Source organism: Gobio gobio (genome assembly GCF_949357685.1).
Source record: "Gobio gobio genome assembly, chromosome: 18".
Taxonomy (NCBI): Eukaryota; Metazoa; Chordata; class Actinopteri; order Cypriniformes; family Gobionidae; genus Gobio; species Gobio gobio.
The window spans coordinates 17,610,201-17,629,730 of NC_137111.1; the positions used below are offsets into that span (position 1 = coordinate 17,610,201).

The 19,530-nt window shown below is 37.9% G+C and overlaps 1 protein-coding gene across 1 annotated transcript in view; it reads left to right on the forward strand.

The window, feature by feature from the left end:
* The window catches only part of pcdh15a (protocadherin-related 15a), a gene marked incomplete at both ends in the record, with an annotated part of 306,543 nt that overhangs the window by 251,297 nt on the left and 35,716 nt on the right, over window positions 1–19,530 (forward strand). Inside the window, 5 exons of the mRNA XM_079842239.1 lie at window positions 6,400–6,509; window positions 6,747–6,887; window positions 10,964–11,091; window positions 15,577–15,792; window positions 17,044–17,132. Coding sequence (XP_079698365.1) covers window positions 6,400–6,509; window positions 6,747–6,887; window positions 10,964–11,091; window positions 15,577–15,792; window positions 17,044–17,132 — 684 coding nt within the window. The remainder of the gene's footprint in view (window positions 1–6,399; window positions 6,510–6,746; window positions 6,888–10,963; window positions 11,092–15,576; window positions 15,793–17,043; window positions 17,133–19,530) is intronic.

Here is a 19,530-nt window from a genome sequence, read left to right on the forward strand (position 1 = left end):
AATAACCACTCTTTACAACTAAGGTCTGCAGAAGAGCATCTCTTAACGCACAACGCGTCCAACCTTGAAGCAGATGAGCTACAGCAGCAGAAGACCACACAATAGACAATTGGAAAAACGTTTTCCTGCTCTGAGTCTCGAGTTCTGCCGCAACATTCAGATGGTAGGGTCAGAATTTGGCGTAAACAACATGAAAGCATGGATCCATCCTGCCTTGTATCAAGAGTTCAGGCTGGTGCTGTTGGTGTTGTATGGTTTGGAGACTGAGGAAAAGACAGGAGGAAGAGCTAGAGGTAGCAGAGCTGAAGATGTTGAGGTTCTCTTTGGGAGTGACGAGGATGGATAGGATCAGGAATGAGTACATCCGAGGGACAGCACATGTGAGATGTTTTGGAGATAAAGTTAGAGAGGCCAGGTTGAGATGGTTTGGACATGTTCAGAGGAGGGAGAGTAAATATATTGGTAAAAGGATGCTGAGGTTAGAGCTGCCCGGCAGGAGGTCGAGAGGAAGACCAAAGAGGAGGTTTATGGATGTAGTGAAGGAGGACATGAAGGTTGTTGGTCTGAGAGAAGAGGATGCAGGGCATAGGGCTAGATGGAGGCAGATGATTCGCTGTGGCGACCCCTGAAGGGAACAGCCGAAAGGAAAAGAAGAAGAAGACTGGTGCTGTTGGTGTAATGGTGTGGGGGATATTTTCTTGCCACACTTTGGGCCACTTGGTACCAATGTTGCTGACCATGATCACAGTGATCACAGTAATTCTGATGGCTACTTCCAGCAGGATAGCATGCCGTGTCACAAAGCTCAAATCAATTCAAACTGGTTTCTTGAACATGACAATGAGTTCACTACACTCTCCACAGTCACCAGATCTCAATCCAATAAAGCACCTTTGGTATGTGATGGAACAGGAGATTTACATCATGGATGTGTATCTGCAGCAACTGTGTGATGCTATCATGTCGATATGGACCAAAATCTCTGAGGGATGTTTCCATAACCTTGTTGAATATATATGCCATGAAGAATTAAGGCAAGTCCAACCCGGTACTAGCAAGGTGTTCCTAATATAGTGTGAATATAAAGAACCCAAATAGTGAAGATTTGACTCACTTCCACTGTTAACACACAAGTTAACCTGCATTTGCCAAAAATCCCACTTTACAAATATATGTAGTAAAGCTAAATGGATTGTGTGATTATGTGGCTATATGTAAATGCAATGAGAGCATGACAATGAGAAGATTACAGATGTGCTGCTTTATATAAATACAAGTTATTGTATGTGAGAGTGTTGCAGTAACTCATTTCCATTAAAAGATGCTCCTCTTTGTGTTTTCTCACTCCTGCGATGAGGTTCTGGCTATTTCTGTCCTCTGTGATCCCCATGGTAACCAGCATGAAGCTGAGCATCGCTGAGATTTCAGCGTGACCTCGGCTCCTCGCTGTCAGTGTATCAGTTGACTGCTGCAGTGCCCTATTGTCTCAGAGACAGAGCAAAGCGCTTCACCCCGTTTATGGTGCTGAGAAACCCAGGCAGTCAGCAGCTCTTTGTCAAGATCTCACGGTGATGGCTGTATTTTGACTGTTGGACAATAGAGACACGAGTGCCTTGCCCACCCACTTCTGATGGCTGGCGTGTGGTCCTCTCCTGTTTGAGAAAGCACAGAGACTTTCATAACATCTGTGAGAGGAATACAAGAACTGTGGCAGTTAATTCAGATAAACGTCCTTTTTTTGTCATTTCCCCCGCATTTAAAGGTCCCATGGCATGGATTTTTTTATTTTATTTTATAATGTATTCTGAGGTGTACTTATATTGTTAGTATGATTTTTAAATTATAAAATGTCATCATTTAGAAATAAAAGGCATTTTTTCTATACTGATGTTTGCCCTTTGGCTAAATCAAGGGGCGTGTCTGCTGTGAGACTTCAGTAAAACCGCACTGTTGTGATTGGCTGACATCTTTGCATTTGAAATGAGTATTAGAGCTTGTAGCGGAGGGGGCGTGGTTTAACGAGGTCTATGAGGCACAAGCCTGCCAGAGAGACGGATGTCACTTCTCATCAGTTCTCTCAGCACGTCACAGTTCAGCGAACTGTTGTAGTTACTAGCATATACTTCAGGTTATTCGTTTATTTCTAGTCGGAGGGACTGTCACTCATGTCAAAAAGTTAGTAACTTTAGTAAATGATGGATCAGCACTGACTCGAGACGCGAACCGTTTAGAACGATTCAGTCCGAATTGGTGAACTGGTTTGACCGGTTCACTAAAAAGAACCGGTTCAAAAGAACGATTCGTTCACGAACCAGACACATCTAGTGGACCAGAGACGGAGCGATTGCTAACAAAGTTATATTGTAACTACTGAGTTGTGAGAACGCTGTGCTGTCAGCGCAAGTTTATTTTGTTTGTATCTGAGAGTTCTGAATAAACACGAGTTCCAGTCACGCCGAGCCCGTCTTCCTCCTTATTCTACCAACTTTGTAACACATGTAATGCACCATTACAGCTGTCGAGATGAACAAGTTACGAGTAAGTGTTGATTATAGCATTATTTTTAGATATTTTCCTATCATATGAAAAGCGTCAGTGACACGCATTGAGTACACAGCGCAAACAAAGACACAACAGTGCAGTAATCGAATGTAATCCAGTTTATTGTGGGGATAGCTGGCTAGCCTAGCCCGGATACCCCGCGCTTACCCCCCTTCTGCTTAATCTCGCGCCGCGTATGGTGCCTCCGCTGTGGGCCAGATGCAGTACTGGGGGTCGGTGATGTTGAAGGCCGACCGGTCAGTGCAGCCTGAGCTTCGGCGTGCATGAGGTTTATCTCTAAAGATGTGGCTCTGCCGATGTTGAGCAGAAACTCACGACTGTATGCACATTTTAGAACAGATAGACGCGACGAGGATGTACAAAAACACTGACTCGCAAGATAGAAAACACCGTTCTGTCCGGAGAGAGAGAAGCCGCAGCACGAATAATAAAGTTCTGTGTGAACTTGAATAATTAGCTACACATCAGAAATCACTGATCACAGATCAGAAGGTACTGAAAAAAGACTTCTGTTTTCATTTGTACATCCAAACACTGAGAAACTGCCAGCATTCACTCGTTCACAAGCCATGATCTCTCGAGGACAAACAAATATGGCGCTCGCATGGGCGTGCCAAATTCTCTGGGCGGAGGAAAGGGAGGTAACCGTTCCTGTTATGACGTCATAACAGGAAAATTCAAGATCAGCTTGTCTTAGCTGTCATTTTCTCAAAGGCAGAGAAAGACAGCCAGAACTCAGTTTACACCGATCAACATTTCTAGCCACTTGGGGACAATATTCAGGCTAGGGGAACTCATATTAATGTTGAAAAACCTCATAAAATGAAAATGTCATGCCATGGGACCTTTAACAGGAGCTTTGTCTCACACTAAAGCCACACTATAGTCATTTTTTCATAACTTAAGAAAGATTGACAGCAATAATATTAGTAATAATATTAGTGATGGGCAAAGCAGAAATTTCAGCATCATTACTCCAGTTGTCACATGATCCCTAAGAAATCATTCTAATATGCTGATTTTCTACTCAAGAAAAAATTCTTATTATTATTAATATTGAAAACAGTTGTGCTGCTTAATATTTTGTGAAAACCATGATCTATTTTTTGTTCAAAAGAACGGCATTAAATTGAAGTATGAATCTTTGTAACAATGTAAAAGTCTTTTTTGCCACTTTTAATCCATGTATGATATGCTAAAACTGGGGAAATGTGATACCTCTTTCTTAACCCGATTAAAAGGCTGGCTGCTGCGTTTTGGACAAGCTGTAGATGGGATAATGCAGTTTGTACAATAGTCTAAACTTGATTAAATAATTAAGTGGATCGCAATTTACAAGTCAATATGGGAAAGAAAATGTTTTATTTTAGCAATCTATCTCGGGTAGTAAACTACTCTTGACAACAGCAATGATCTGATAATTAAAGTAATGATGAGTCACTAATCACACCGAGACCCCTCACATGATCTTGTATGTTTGACGACAACAAAGCTAACTGGGCAGCTAGGAGGACAAAGAGGAACTTAAGATCCAGACTTTGGTTTTGCTCTCATTTAATTGTAAGAAATTATTTGCTAGCCAATGTTTAATATCTTTGAAGCAATTCAGAGCATGCTCAGATCTGTCTACACTCACTGGGAAACAAATAAAACTGTGAATCGTCAGCATAACAATGTTAAGATATGCTGTATTTCTGAAAAATGAAGCTCGGCGTAAGCATGTATGCTGAAAATAACAAGGGTCCTAAGATTGACCCTTAAGGGACACCACATTGTAGCTGAGCCAAATTAGAAGAGAAGTTGCCTATTCACAGAGAACGTCCTTTGTTTTAGACAGGAGGAAAACCACTCGAGGGTCGTCCTCTGGGTGCCCACCATACATTCTAGAAGATTGAGAAGAACATTATGGTTAACTGTATCGAACGCAGCACTGATATCTAATAAAACTAGGATGACAGGTGAACCTGAGTCCATGAAGAGTAAAATATTATTAATGGTCTTAAATAATGCAGATTCAGTGCTGTGCAGACTGAAATGTATCTAAAATTTTAAATGCATTTATCTCCAGAATCTTTGGCATAAAAGGCAGTTTGGAGATCATTCTGTAGTTGTCGTGTATTGCCAAATCACAACTTTTTTTTTTTTTTTAGACTTGTGTGTTTAAAACTGCTTGAAACATCTCCACTTGCTAATGAGCTGTTAATTATAGCAGTCACACTGGGACTGTCATAAAAACTTCTTTAAAAAGGCGTGGAGAAAGAATATCCAGTTTATAGCTGGAACACTTCATTTTGAAGACTACATCTGCTAATTGTTCTGATGTAACTGGTTCAAAGTGAGTTAGCGAGCTGGACAGGGGAGGAATTAATGGTTGATCTAAAGGACTAGGTACAATCCCACCTTTAATCTGCTCATTTTTATGAGTAAAGAAGTTTTAAAATGTTTCACAGTTCTCTTGGGTGATGTCCAGAACAGCATCTTTGGTTGAGTTTGAAACATAATCAATTGTATTGAACACAACTTTTGGGCGAATTGCATTATCAGAGATTAATGTAGAGCCAAGAAAACTTGGCTTTACCTTCTTTTACAGCTCTCTGATAGTTTAAGCATTCCTTTAAGATGTCAAGAGACCTGAAGCTTATGCTCAGCTTTTCTGCACTCTATTCTGAGAGCGCAAGTAACTTTGTTTAACCAAGGCTGTGCAACACCCTTAGTCCTCCTAAGCTTAAGTGGAGCAACATTATCAAGTGTGAAAGTACAAGATTTATTAAAAACGTCAACCAGTGATTCAGTGTCGAGTCCAGCTAAGACATCATCTGTGAAATGCTGTAGATAAAATTCTGAAAAATATTGTCAGTAGACGAGTGAATGGACCAGGAGTTATGCAAGGGCTCAAAATGTAGGGCGGGGACATGTAGACACAGATTCAAATATTATTGAACAATGGTCAGAAATACCAATATCTAACATCTCTAAGTTGGACACAGAAAGACCATAAAATCAGGGCCGGTTGCATAAACTGCTTAGACTAGTCTTAAAAGTTAGTCGTCTATTTTTTTCTTCAAGACTGTTGAAGAAACATAAAAAGTTAGATTGGTCTAATCTGAATCAGAAAAGTAAGACTGATTACCTCTTGACTAATTACTAGTGTGTCAAATTAGTTCTTAAGACACAGTCTAAACATAATGGCTAAGTTTATGCAACTGGCCCCTGGTCAAATGTATGACCAATTTTTACAGACTCAGTGAGCGAGATACATTTATTTACCAGCAATTTTGATGGACAGCATATACATGAATATTAAAATCTCAAGAATCAGGTGTCTGTCACTGTGAGACACACCGTGAGAACCATCAATTGACACATTTATGTCCAGCCTTTGACATCAATAACAAAAGATATGGAAAGTCATTAAAAGTTGTTTTTTTTACCAACCGAACTATGAATGATAGTTTAGAATTTAAGCTTTAACATTTTATCATTTGTGTTTAACCTTGTTTTCATCAGAACAGACCTTTGACCCTTCAAGTTGAGAATCACTGCCCTCAGAGATGACCTGATGTCGTAGACAAAAGCTTTAGAAATCGATATTTCTTTAGACCCGTGATTTATGCGGCTTTTGAATGCAGTAATTAAACTCTCTTCACCTCTTAAAGCAATGTTTTTCTCTTCTTTCTGCACTTTCTGTCAGTTTTTTGTGGGGGTTAAGGGCCAATTAAACTGCTCTGTATGTATGCTATATGTATGACGTTTCTCCACTGCCCTCAGCTGTGTGTTGTTTAAATGCTGAATGAAGTTGTGTCATTTGCTCTGGTTTAATTCTGCTGTGTTGTGCAGGTTTAGTCCGGTGAGTGAGAACGCTCCTGTCGGGACGGCTGTTGGATTGATTCTGGCCGTAGCTGTCAACACCACCGTCTTTTATTCCATAGTGGGCGGAAATGATGGAGGTGAGTTACCTGTAGGCAAACATGTGGTTCTTCAATAAATTTGGTCAAATTCATCTTAAATTTTGAATAAAGTTTAGAACTAACTGGAACCAACAAGCAAATATTGTTTGTGGTTCTGGTGGACTGCAGATGATTTGTGAAGAAAAAAAATACAACCGTGAATTTCTAGTTGCCTGAGCGCTTATCATTGGTGTAGAAGGCACTGTGAACTGTTCTCTGATCAGTTTGTGTTTGCAGGTGTGTTCACAGTCAATAACAGCACTGGGGTCCTGTACACGAATAAATCTCTGGACTACGAGAAACTGACCAGTTATGTGCTCCGGGTGCAGGCCGATTCCCTCGACATCATCCTTGCCAACCTACGCGTTCCCTCCAAAAGTAAGAACAACACTACAGCACATATTCCCAACAATTTTTTGGGGGGAGATCTTACAGCTTTATAGTGAAGGAAATGACAGATATGAAAAGTCTATGTATTGAATAGTGTATGACCACACATTTCAAATGAAATTCTAAAGAGAGATGCTCTATATTCTGGTGAATCTCACAAAATCTTTCAAGAGCATGTCTTATTTCTTTCTTTTGTATTTTAAGTGAAATTAAAAAAAAAGATTTTAATCAAATTTTTAGGACCACTAATATTTTTTTTGCATTGTGACATTATTTTCATTACAATTAAGCACCCCCCCCCCCCCCATATTCTCATTATACAATTATTTTAATGTGGCACAAAATAATACATTATTTAAATTATTATTTATTAAATTTTTATTTATTTAAAAAGTTCCTTAAATAAATGTTTTATTAAAAATATTGCATTACAATAATTTATTTACTGTTATACAGTGAAAAAATTCTGAATTACAGTAATGGGTATCACTATCACATTTCAGTAATAACAATGTGATAATTCATTATTATTTATTTTAATTAATTATTTGTTTATTTATTTTTGTAAATAATTTTTGCAGGATTTCTTTTTTTTCTTCATGAGACTAAGCTTTTACAGACACCCATATACACCAATCAGGCATAAAATTTTGACCACTGACAGGTGAAGTGAATGACACTGATTATCTCTTCATCACGACACCTGTTAGTGAGTGGGATATATTAGGCAGCAAGTGAACTTTTTGTCCTCAAAGTTGATGTGTTAGAAGCAGGAAAAATGGGCAAGCGTAGACAACTGGGTCAGAGCATCTCCAAAACTGCAGCTCTTGTGAGGTGTTCCCGGTCTGCAGTGGTCAGTATCTATCAAAAGTGGTCCAAGGAAGGAACAGGGTCATGGGCGCCCAAGGCTCATTGATGCACGAAGGTTGGCCCGTGTGGTCCTATCAAACAGACAAGCTACTTTAGCTCAAATTGCTCAAGAAGTTAATGCTGGTTCTGATAGAAAGGTGTCAGAATACACAGTGCATCACAGTTTGTTGCGTATGGGTCTTCACAGCCACATACCAGTCTGGGTGCCCATGCTGACCCCTGTCCACCACCAAAAGCGCCAACAGTGGACTCGTGAGCATTTGACCATGGAGCAATGGAAGAAGGTGGCCTGGTCTGATGAATCACGTTTTCTTTTACATCACTTGGATGGCCGGGTGCGTGTGCATCGTTACCTGGAGAACACATGGCACCAGGATGCACTATGGGAAGAAGGCAAGCCGACGGAGGCAGTGTGATGCTTTGGGCAATGTTTTGCTGGAAAACCTTGGGTCCTGCCATCCATGTGGATGTTACTTTGACATGTACCACCTACCTAAGCATTGTTGCAGACCCATGTATACCCTTTATGGAAATGGTATTCCCGGTGGCTTGTGGCCTCTTTCAGCAGGATAATGCGCCCTGCCACAAAGCAAAAATGGTTCAGGAATGGTTTGAGGAGCACAACAACGAGTTTGAGGTGTTGAATTGGCCTCCAAACTCCCCAGATCTCAATCCAATCGAGCATCTGTGGGATGTGCTGAACAAACAAGTCCGATCCATGGAGGCCCCACCTCGCAACTTACAGGACTTAAAGGATCTGCTGCTAAGATCTTGGTTCCAGATACCACAGCACACCTTCAGGAGTCTAGTGGACTCCGTGTCTTGACAGGTCAGGTCTGTTTTGGCAGCAAAAGGGGGACCAACACAATATTAGGATATAATGTTATGCCTAATCTGTGTTATGTATATATATATATATATATATATGTATATGTGTGTGTGTGTGTGTGTGTGTGTGTTTGATATGTATGCGTGTATATATTTCACTCTGTAGAATATATTTGTTGGTGAAATCATTTTCATGATACTAATTTACATTATTTCTATATTTAACATTGCTTGACAGCCATAAAGAGCCTAGCCTACAGTATTTAGGAAATGATAATCAGTTAAATATATTTTACTATAGTATGTATGTGTTTATTCTAAAATGATGACAACAGCAATACAAAAATCCACACCCTTTAATTATGGGCATATCACTGCATAACCCTAATGGGTTCGTGCTTTGATGTATGTCATGTATCTCAGTTAGAGCAGGAGTATTTGGAGAGCTCTATCAGTGTAGAACTCATACAGTTTATTAAGAATGAGAGATAGACAGGTCAGACAGACAGAGCAAAGCTCATCTCCCTCGTCCTGTGAGAGGTTTGATCTTCCTCCAGTACTTAATTAAAACTTCATAGACATGTGCTAAAGGATGAGAGCAGAATACACCTCAGGTCACTTTAAGATACACACACACACACACACACACACACACACACACACACACACACACACACACACACACACACACACACACACACACACACACACACACACACACACATATACATTAAATTACAATTCATTCTTCATAAAGCATTTTTAATTAATTACATATGTCAGGTATATATGGTCCAATCCAAAATACTTGACACAGGTACTTAAATATAAATTATTTAATCTGCACAGAGAATCACACAGGAGAAAACACTGGCACATGAATGAAAACACAATGACGCTGAACATAAACCTTAAGATTAGTGGCTTATTTGTGCATAAAGTCGTGAAATTAAAATTGGCTCTATTTACTTATTTAATACAGATTTGTGGTCTTACTTTGAACAGTTCAATGTAATCTCAGCTTTTACTAATACATTATTAAAATCAAAAGCTGTATCTTTTCATATTCCTTCATTAGACCTGAGCTAACATGAACTAACATTGAACAGTTGTATCATTAACTAATGTTAACAAATATTAATAAATACTGTAGCAAATATATTGCTTATTGTCAATAGTGGTTAATGCATTCATTGGGACCTCATTGTAAAGTGTTACATGTGTTTCAGGAGATTAGTAGTTTCATCTGCCAATTGCAAACTTGCAATCAGGACCACATTTCATGATTCAGTCAAACTCCAATGAGTGAAAAAAGTCCCATCCTATTTTTTTTTATTGTTTCTCATTGAATATTCATTCAGTAATAAGCCACATTACAGAAATTAAATGGGTTGCAAACTCCATTTCATGTTGACTTAAAAGTTCAGTGAGCACATCACAGGCCTCTGATATGACACACTGTACACATCACATATATGAGAGAGAGCCAGTGTGTTTGTGTGTGTTTGTGTGTGTGTGTTTGTGTGTGTTGTGTGTGTGTGTGTGTGTGTGTGTGTGTGTGTGTGTGTGTGTGTGTGTGTGTGTGTGTGTGTGTGTGTGTGTGTGTGTGTGTGTGTGTGTGTGTGTGTGTGTGTGTGTGTGTGTGTGTGTGTGTGTGTGTGTGTGTGTGTGTGTGTATACCAGTAAATGTTGACCTTGTAGGGACATTTATTGGTCCCCATGAGGAAACAAGCTTATAAATCATACAGAATGATCTTTTTTGAAAATCTAAAATAGCAAAAGGTTTTGTGCTGGGTAGGTTTAGGGGTAGGGTTAGTGGTAGGGGGATAGAATATACAGTTTGTACAGTATAAAAGACATTACACCTATGGAGAGTCCGCATAAACCACATATTCAAGAGTGAGTGTATGTGTGTGTGTGTGTGTGTGTGTGTGTGTGTGTGTGTGTGTGTGTGTGTGTGTGCATTTGTCCTGCCATGTGTCTTGTTTTCTCTTTGATATACATTTTGTTACATAACAGTATTGGCACACATTCTCTCTCTCGCTTACCCTCCTGCTTTTCTTTTCTTCATTTCTCTCTTTTCTTTCTTATTGAGCTATGATATACAGCTTTTCATCTGCGATTTCCCCTGTGTGTGTGCGTAGATCTACTCGGATGACTTTATATATTGTCGTTTAGTGCAGCAGAAGACAAATGCTTTCTGACAGAGCATATTTCTCATGTCTGCCACAGTGTGGAGAGGGTTGCAGCTGCTGTGTGTGTGTTTACATTAACACTGCCTTTTTGTTTTAACTGTGACAAATAGGGCTTATAGTTCCATAAACTAAGGTCTGTTTCTCCTGTGTGTGTTTTTTAAATATAACCAGCAAACACAGCTAAGGTATTCATCGACGTTCAAGATGAGAACGATCATCCACCTGTCTTCACAAGGTCTCTTTACATCGGAGGTGTGACTGAAGATACTAAGACCTTCACCACAGTACTGAAAGTTGTGGTGAGTATATGTGCATATGTTATGTGTTATTTATTCCTCTGCAGAGGTGAAGGAACAATCTGAAATGTCATGGGGCCACAATACAAACCTTTGGCTGAATATTAATGAGGTTTCATAATGCTTACTCAGTAGTCCTAAATGATTTGCTGAAGCCAGGCAAGTAGACATTTGCAGTGACAAAATAAAAATTGTCATTATTTGCTCACGCTATTATTGGCCATTGTGCAGACCACAAAAGGAAAACATTTTGAAGACTGTTCATGTGTTTTCCAATGGCATTTTGTAGTGATCAAAAAAAGGTTAACATAAAAACAGTTCTTATTTTTTATTTTTAAATATATATAATTTTTTATTGCACAAAACATAATATAATGACATGACAGTAATGGATATAAAGGAAAGAACCCATGCCTCCTACTAAAAAGATCCAATCGAGCATCTGTGGGATGTGCTGAACAAACAAGTCTGATCCATGGAGCCCTACCCCCCACACCGACTTACAGGACATAAAGGATCTGCTGCTAACATATTGGTGCATAGATACAGTAATTTGCATAGGTACAGTGATAGTTTATGCAATAGATTAATGTAATGTAATTATTGTTATTACAATAACTACAATATCTGGGCATTTTAGAAGCTAAATACAATTGTTTCAGATATTCCAGATACACACAACTCTCTAAGTCTGGCAGCAACCCCGCCCAGAGTCCTGCACGGGTCCTGCTTGGTAAACCCGCACCTGCCCCACACATACACAGTACTTAACAGAACACCCAACCTGTTATCTGACCGCAGCACTAATTTAATTCCGTACCTGACCCGTTTGACATAAAGACCGAGACCCGAACTGCACCCACATTAAATCTACATCAGGTAGACAAAAAATATATATATTTTCTCATGTAACACAAGAAATCAAAACAACATTATACATTCTAAGTTGATGCATTTAAGAAAAATAGATGTGCACCATGGTAATATTTAACAGAAAAAAAGATTGTGTAAACGTTGTGTAAACAATATAAAAATTTGGCCTATATGTGAACAATCTGCAGGCTATTTTGAACAAATGTGCATACAGTAAATAGGCTATATACTGACACTTAGATGTCTCCATAAATTAAAAGAACATAGAGCCAAATGAGCCTATATTGTCATAATATTATATCAGGGATATTTCAGCATATTCACTCTGCATTTAAATGCAGTTGTCTCTCCTGAAACTCTTTATATGTGGACGTTGGTCCTCTTAGCAGCATGAAACATACAACTTACACTATATTGCCAAAAGTATTGGGACACCCATCCAAATCATTGAATTCAGGTGTTCTAATCATGGCCAAAGGTGTATAAAATCAAGCACCATTCCATATGGCCATGGAATGGGTTTCCATGGCCGAGCAGCTGCATCCAAGCCTTACATCACCAAGTGCAATGCAAAGCGACCGAAGCAGTGGTGTAAAACACACCGCCACTGGACTCTAGAGCAGTGGAGACATGTTCTCTGGTGTGACGAATCACCCTTCTCTGTCTGGTAAACCCATGGAGTCTGGGTTTGGCGATTGCCAGGAGAATGGTACAGGTCTTCATCATCATGGACGTTTATTACCCGATGCGTTTTAAAGCCATATCCGTCTAAACTTCTGATATGTGGTTTTCTGAGCGCACACAACTGAAGCACACGCACAGAAAGCTGGCTGTCAGACAACGCGTCCAGTGAGTATTAAACTAAGTTCTCTTTCACGTCTTATTGCACTTAAACTGTCATGGTTATGTCGAAAACACACAAAGTTCACAAACACAGGTTGTTATGTATGTGAACATAAACAGCAAGTAAATAAATTGCATGTGTATATTAGATCTGTGTGTTAAAGTCAAAGCAGCATAATATACAGTACCTACTGCTAAATATTCTTTTGAATATGTATATAATGAAATAATCAAATATATAATCAAACAACAAAATAATTGTAATTGAATAACTAAGCAGCTTTAATAAAAATAAATGTCTTACTTGAATGCTGCTGACGAGGAGATAAACATGGTGGACTGTGTACATCTCACTCAGGGCAGGGTCTGTGCTAATAGGGCGGAGTCTGTCAGCAATCATGGGCGGGGCCTATGCATTTTTTTTTTATTAAAAAAAAAGAGAAGTGGGTGGATTTTTACCATTATAGGGTGGTTGTGTACACACTGCCAACACACATTTATGTTTAAACACAAGGTAAAAGTGAATTTTGCATAATAGGTCACCTTTAAAATATGCAGGATGGAGACAAAGATTTTTCAGAAATTTGTATTCTTTGTTTCACAGAAATTTATAAGCATATAAGTTTGAACTGCATTTATTTGATAACAAAATACAGTAAAATTACTGTTTTCAATTGTAATATTTTAAAATGTGGTAAAGCTGAATTTTCAGATCAATTTAATGTGTCAAGTCAAGTCAGCTTTATTTATATAGCGCTTTTAACAATGTAGATTGTTTCAAAGCAGCTTTACAGTGTTAAACAGGAAAATAATGCAGCATAATTTTATTCAGCTGTATAGCCATTCTGGAAAAAACGCTGATGTCATCAGTTAATTTCAATTATCATACAGTGACAGTGTGGGCTTTAGATCAATAATTCGATCAGTAATTTAGTTTAAATGGTTAATTTAGTTTATTATTTAGATTTATTTCGATGCTAAGTTGAAAAATTTAGTGTCCCCAAATTTTAAGTGGTAGTGTATTTGTATTTCTTAATTTCTTTAAACTTGCCTCTTAATTTGAGATTGCATTTACCACAAAACATGATATTAATTACAATTTGTTATGTTTTGATATTGAGATTGTGGTAGCTTTTTGCTGAGCACAAAACTAGCAAAATACACTGGAACGACGGCTATTAATTCACAGGGTTGGATATGTTCTGCAGGTGTTGGTGTCTGCAGTACATTATATTTCATTTTTACAGAGAAGAACTTGCTGTTCACATCATGACACACCTGTCAACACCAGAGAATCTCTCTCTCGCTGTTCAAATCTACTCACTCCCCCCCACATCTTAGTAACTGTGCGTAGACAGCTTCTCTCTCCATTCTGACAATGTGGAAGACAAGTGATGGACACCTGTAAAATACCCACTGGGCTCTGTGCTCCCCCGCAAGGTGACCGTTATCTCATAAATTGAGTCTTTTAGCATCTATAAAAAGCATTAAGACGTACAATCTGATGATATATGGGGATTATTACATTTCTAGGTCATCGCTGAAGCAGAGTATTTATTTCTCTATGCCACCAAGGTTTTTCAAGGGATAGTTTGGTCAACATATTACTTTGTATTTAAGAAATACTAACAGCTGGTGCCAGTGCAAATTCTTTTTGTCATTATAAACTGAGCTTATTGCATACCGGTATGTTAGTTTCCCTTTCAGGCGAAAAAGTTATGGCAAGAGGGTATTTTAATAAATCATGCAGCGTGATTTACGAAGGTTTGCGGCAGTCAATTAACTAGTATTTGCTCCATTATATAACGCCCCAAAAAGTGATGTCTTAAAAACTCCCTATTGTGAAAATCAAGTTTTTAATGTTGTTTATGCATATGTGGCGGTTTTAAAATGCTTTAGGCAAACCATGTGCAGGTAAAATACTTTTAGAAGGCAGCTGTCTGACTCTGAGAACATTTTTATGTAACATTTGCAACGCATTATTAGCTGTTTGATCACATAGTCAAGCCAAAGACTAGTCATATCAATTACTGTTATCCGACATTGTAGAGTGCGATACATAAAATGCGTTACCATTACGACCCTGTATAATTCACTCTTCCTCTTCTTCTTCTGAATCAGTTTCTGCTTCAAACATATGTGACTGAATTAAACCAATATTTCCACTTGCCATTGTGTAATAGCGTTTACTAATTTGCATACTCATGGATCTACATACAGGCCTACTAAATGAAGTAAAGGTGTAGAGTTACATTCAAACTATTTTAAGGCATGAAGAAAGTATTTTCACAGGGGGGGGGGGTTAAATATGTCATTTTGATTATCAAAGATGAGTTTTAAGGGATAAAATTATTGACTGCAGGGAACCTATTTTGTGCTTGATATGGCTTGCTGCGAGCAGGAGGAACCATAGAGAATTTTCTCCACTTGTGCTCATTTATTAGGAATGCCAGATGAAGTTTGTTATCCGAACATGTCGTTTGCCAAGCTACGTTATCTTTTAATTTGCACTACTCTTGGTACATTGCATTGGTCATTATAGAAATTAGTTGCTGTGTCTCTGTTCCATAAAATGCGTATTGTCAGTAAATTACCCGCAAAAGTTTCCACTCCCATCGTCGCTATTATGGGAAAGCGGTTTCACGCTAATTTGCCCTGTTTGATAAATCTGGCCCAAAGCCTTTAAAGTATTCCAGTTATATAACCAAATAATGTGAATTTATCAAAACCATATTCATTTCAATGATCTAGATGTTTCTTCATGTGTATCAGGCTACAGATGTCGACACGGGAAACTACAGTAAGATGGCCTACAGACTGATCATCCTTCCCGCACCAGAGGGGCAGGACAGTTTCGTCATTGAGCCGTACACTGGCATCATCAAGAGCGCCATCATGTTCAGAAACATGCGTCGGGCCTACTTCAAGTTTCAGGTCATCGCCACGGACAACTATGGGCAGGGGCTGAGCAGCAGGGCTGATGTGGTGGTGAGTGCCCGCGACCTTTGACCTATAAACTTTGTGCATTCATGTAAAAAGATTATTCAAGCACAGCTGAGAGTTCCCACTCAAGGCTTTAAGAAATTACATTTTCTCACATCCTTCATGGTTATGAAAAATTAATGTTTGGGGTTCAAATCACTGACGGATTAATTTAAAATGAGTCTAAATCACATAACAATCTGCAAACAATCTGTTATTAAGTGAAAATATCTCTCCGGAGTGTCGATTTGGTTTGGTAAATATGTTATGTTTCATTAAATGTTTGCGTGCAGAAGTGCAAATGCTATTTGTGCACTACTTAGTGCAGTAATGAATATATGTTTTTGTGTCAGCTGAATTATTTATGCTGTTTTATCTCCTGAAGTGTTGCAGCCAGTGACTTGTGCAATTCCCAGAAACCTCTAGAGCTAATGAAAGCCTAATAAAATAAGAGAGATTTAGAATTGTAATGTTTCAGGGTTTTAAACATAATGTTTGTGCCATTTTCGATTTCCACCAGCAGTAGAATTATTCTATAAGCATTCATCCGGCAGCTACACTGTTACTGACCAATTGAATTAAAGACCATTACAACTGCAAACAGCACTTTAAAGCGATAGTTCACCCAAAAATGAAAATGATGTCATTAATTACTCACCCATATGTCATTCCAAACCTGAAAAACCTTTGTTCATCTTCGGAACACAAATTAAGATATTTTATGAAATCCGAGAGCTCTCTGACCCCTCCATAGACCGCTTTTTAATTAACACTTTCAATGTCCAGAAAGGTTGTTAAAATAGTTGACTAAAATAGTAGACTCCAGTGGTTCAACCTTAATTTTATGAAGCGACTAGAATACTTTTTGTGTGCAAAAACAAACAAAAATAACGACTTTATTCAACAATTTCATTCTATCCTGTGCCAGTCTCCTACTACCTTTCTGGGCCTTGAAAGTGTTAATTAAATAGCTGTCTATGGAGGGGTCAGAGAGTTCTTGGATTTCATAAAAAATATCTGAAGATGAACGAAGGTCTTATGGGTTTGGAACGACATGTGAGATTAATGACATAGTTCATCCAAAAATGTAAATTATCCCTTTAAAGCTGGGTTATTCAGAATCCATTTCAGAAAAAAATCCAGATTGAATATCATCAAAATATAATTTTGTTTTAGCTATTGTTTTAGCCTGTGCATATAAACTATGCCTCATGAATCAAATCTTCTATCTTTTTTTGTATTCTGTGTGGTTTCTAGGTGTCCGTTGTGAATGCCTTGGACATGCAGGTTGTGGTCTCTAATGTGCCACCCACTGTGGTGGAGGAGAATAAAGAGCAGCTGATTAGGTGAGAATCCCTCCCTTGATGTGTTTCTCTGCATTGCCGGCTGCCTTGAGTGGCATTTAAGTGTTTCCTGCAGTCTCAGCAGTATTTGTTTTCCCACTTGCTTTGATTTAGATGGCCATCCAAATTGTTAAAACACAGAATTGGGCTCGAATGGCAAAATCCAATGAGCAAAATAAAACTACTTTTCTCTGTTGTTTGCAGAATAATCATAATAACAGACAATATTGATTTATTAACCCTTAAGGGTTGGAGCCAGTTTTGGGGCCCTTTAGAAGTTTTGACATGCTCTGACATTTGTACTTTTTTCAGTTGCTTATATATTAATGGCAAAAGTGTCATTACACTGTATTCAGCACAAAATGGGCTACCACAATATGTGAGCAACATGTATGTACATGCTTGTATTTTTTATAACGTTTATGCGTGTAAAAAAAAAAAAAAAGTATGTCACTGAAATAAGGCCAAACACGACACAATAAATATGTGTCCACAAGACTTTTGACTAATGGATGTTGTTGCCTGGAGTTTTTTTCTTAAAGATTATGTAAAAATCATCATACCTACTCATTCACATAAAACAATTTATTGATTTAAATTTTGTTAGACACTTTTTGTTTACGAAGCCCATTTGCGAAGAGGCATGAACGTTCACGAATAATGCTGTGATTCACACCTGAGAGAACAAAAGAACTCATACTGAGCAGCATAATGAATGAGCCTTTGAGTCAGGTATGTGAGAGGGAACTATAAGAAAGAATGAGGACAAAACAGGACAAAATAAATATATATTTTTGTAGTTTATTTAGAATAACAATATAAAGTGAGACCCAAAGGCAGAATGTCCTATGTGGCCCAGTATCAGGTCACTATGATTCTCAAGTCTGTGAGATAAAAAAAAAAAAAAAACATTTGTGAAGATACTGATAACAGGATCATAGTAACAATTGTATTAACCTTTATATAATGTCCACTCTTAACAGAAAACATGATTTTTGTGATATCATGCATTTTTGTATAGGCGTATTATATTTAAATTATATACAGCACCGGTCAAAAGATTGGACACATTACTATTTTTATGTTTTTGAGAGAAGTCTCAAGCCTGCATTTATTTGATCAAAAATACTGAAAAAAACTGTAATATTGTGAAATATTATTACAATTTGTAAAACTGTAAAACTGAATTTTCAGCATCATTACTCCAGTCATGCAGGATTCATATTTAAACAGTCTTTTGCGGTGTAATATTCACAGACACTAACAGAATAAACTTACCTCACAATCCTTGGCTGGATCCGTTGCTCCTCAAAATTAAACAGCTTTTCTTCTGAGGTAAACTATTCCAGGATTATTCCTCACCGTGTCTCAAAAAAAATGTAAAGTACATGAATCTCACTAAACTTGATGACTTTTTTGGAGATGATGCGGGCGAGGATGTGGGGAATTAGCCTTTGAATAGAACGCGCTCTCCATGGGCGTGGCCGCATTAGCAGATAATGAGGCACTCGCGAACGACTGACATCTCTTTTCAAACAGATTACATAAACAGAGAATATTTGTTTTCTATTTGATTTACATTATTTAAAATCTGACAATTTAACGTTTTTTTAGACATTGTCTCATGTCTCATGATTGTGTGACAAGTATTCGCTAAGTTACACTTCATTTTCTGACAAGTATCAGAATGGACTTCATTGAGAGAGAATGATCAGCAGCAGCAGATTGCATGTCATTTTTGTTTTCTTTATTTTGCAAAAAGCACAACATTTTTGTTTTTATTGTGAGTGTACACAAATAAAAGTAGAAACTTGACAGATTATAATGATGTATAACACTTGCCTATATGACCAAATTTGATGGAGTATTTTGAGTCTCTTTCACACTGATAAGAAAAAAAGCAAGCCGACCTCTAGGGGTTAATGCTAGTCAGGTGTATATATTTCAAACTAAAGACGCTGTTCATTCAATTTATGCAAAATCATACCTGTTCTGTATGCTTTACAAATGTGTTATAGTTATATGAATCTCACACACTCATGTATATTTGCCCCTTAAAAAAGTGTCTCTATTACCCTAATATGAAAAAGTAATATCACCAGGGCTTGACATTAACATTCGCCAACCTGCCAAATGCAGGTGGGTTTCGGCAGTGGTGTGTGAAGCGGTCAATTCTACTAATCACTTTGGCGGGTTAAATGATTTACTAAAATGATGGAACAAATTTGTAAAATGTGCGGGCGTACTGTATTAGTCATGGGAACAAATTGATCATTTGTGCATTCTCATGACTGTTAATGTAAGCAAATCAGTGATAAAAATGAGAAATAAAAAAAAACTCAAAAGTAACATTTTGAGTTTTGTGAATATTGTCATCATGTAACAAAAAAAAAAAAAATAT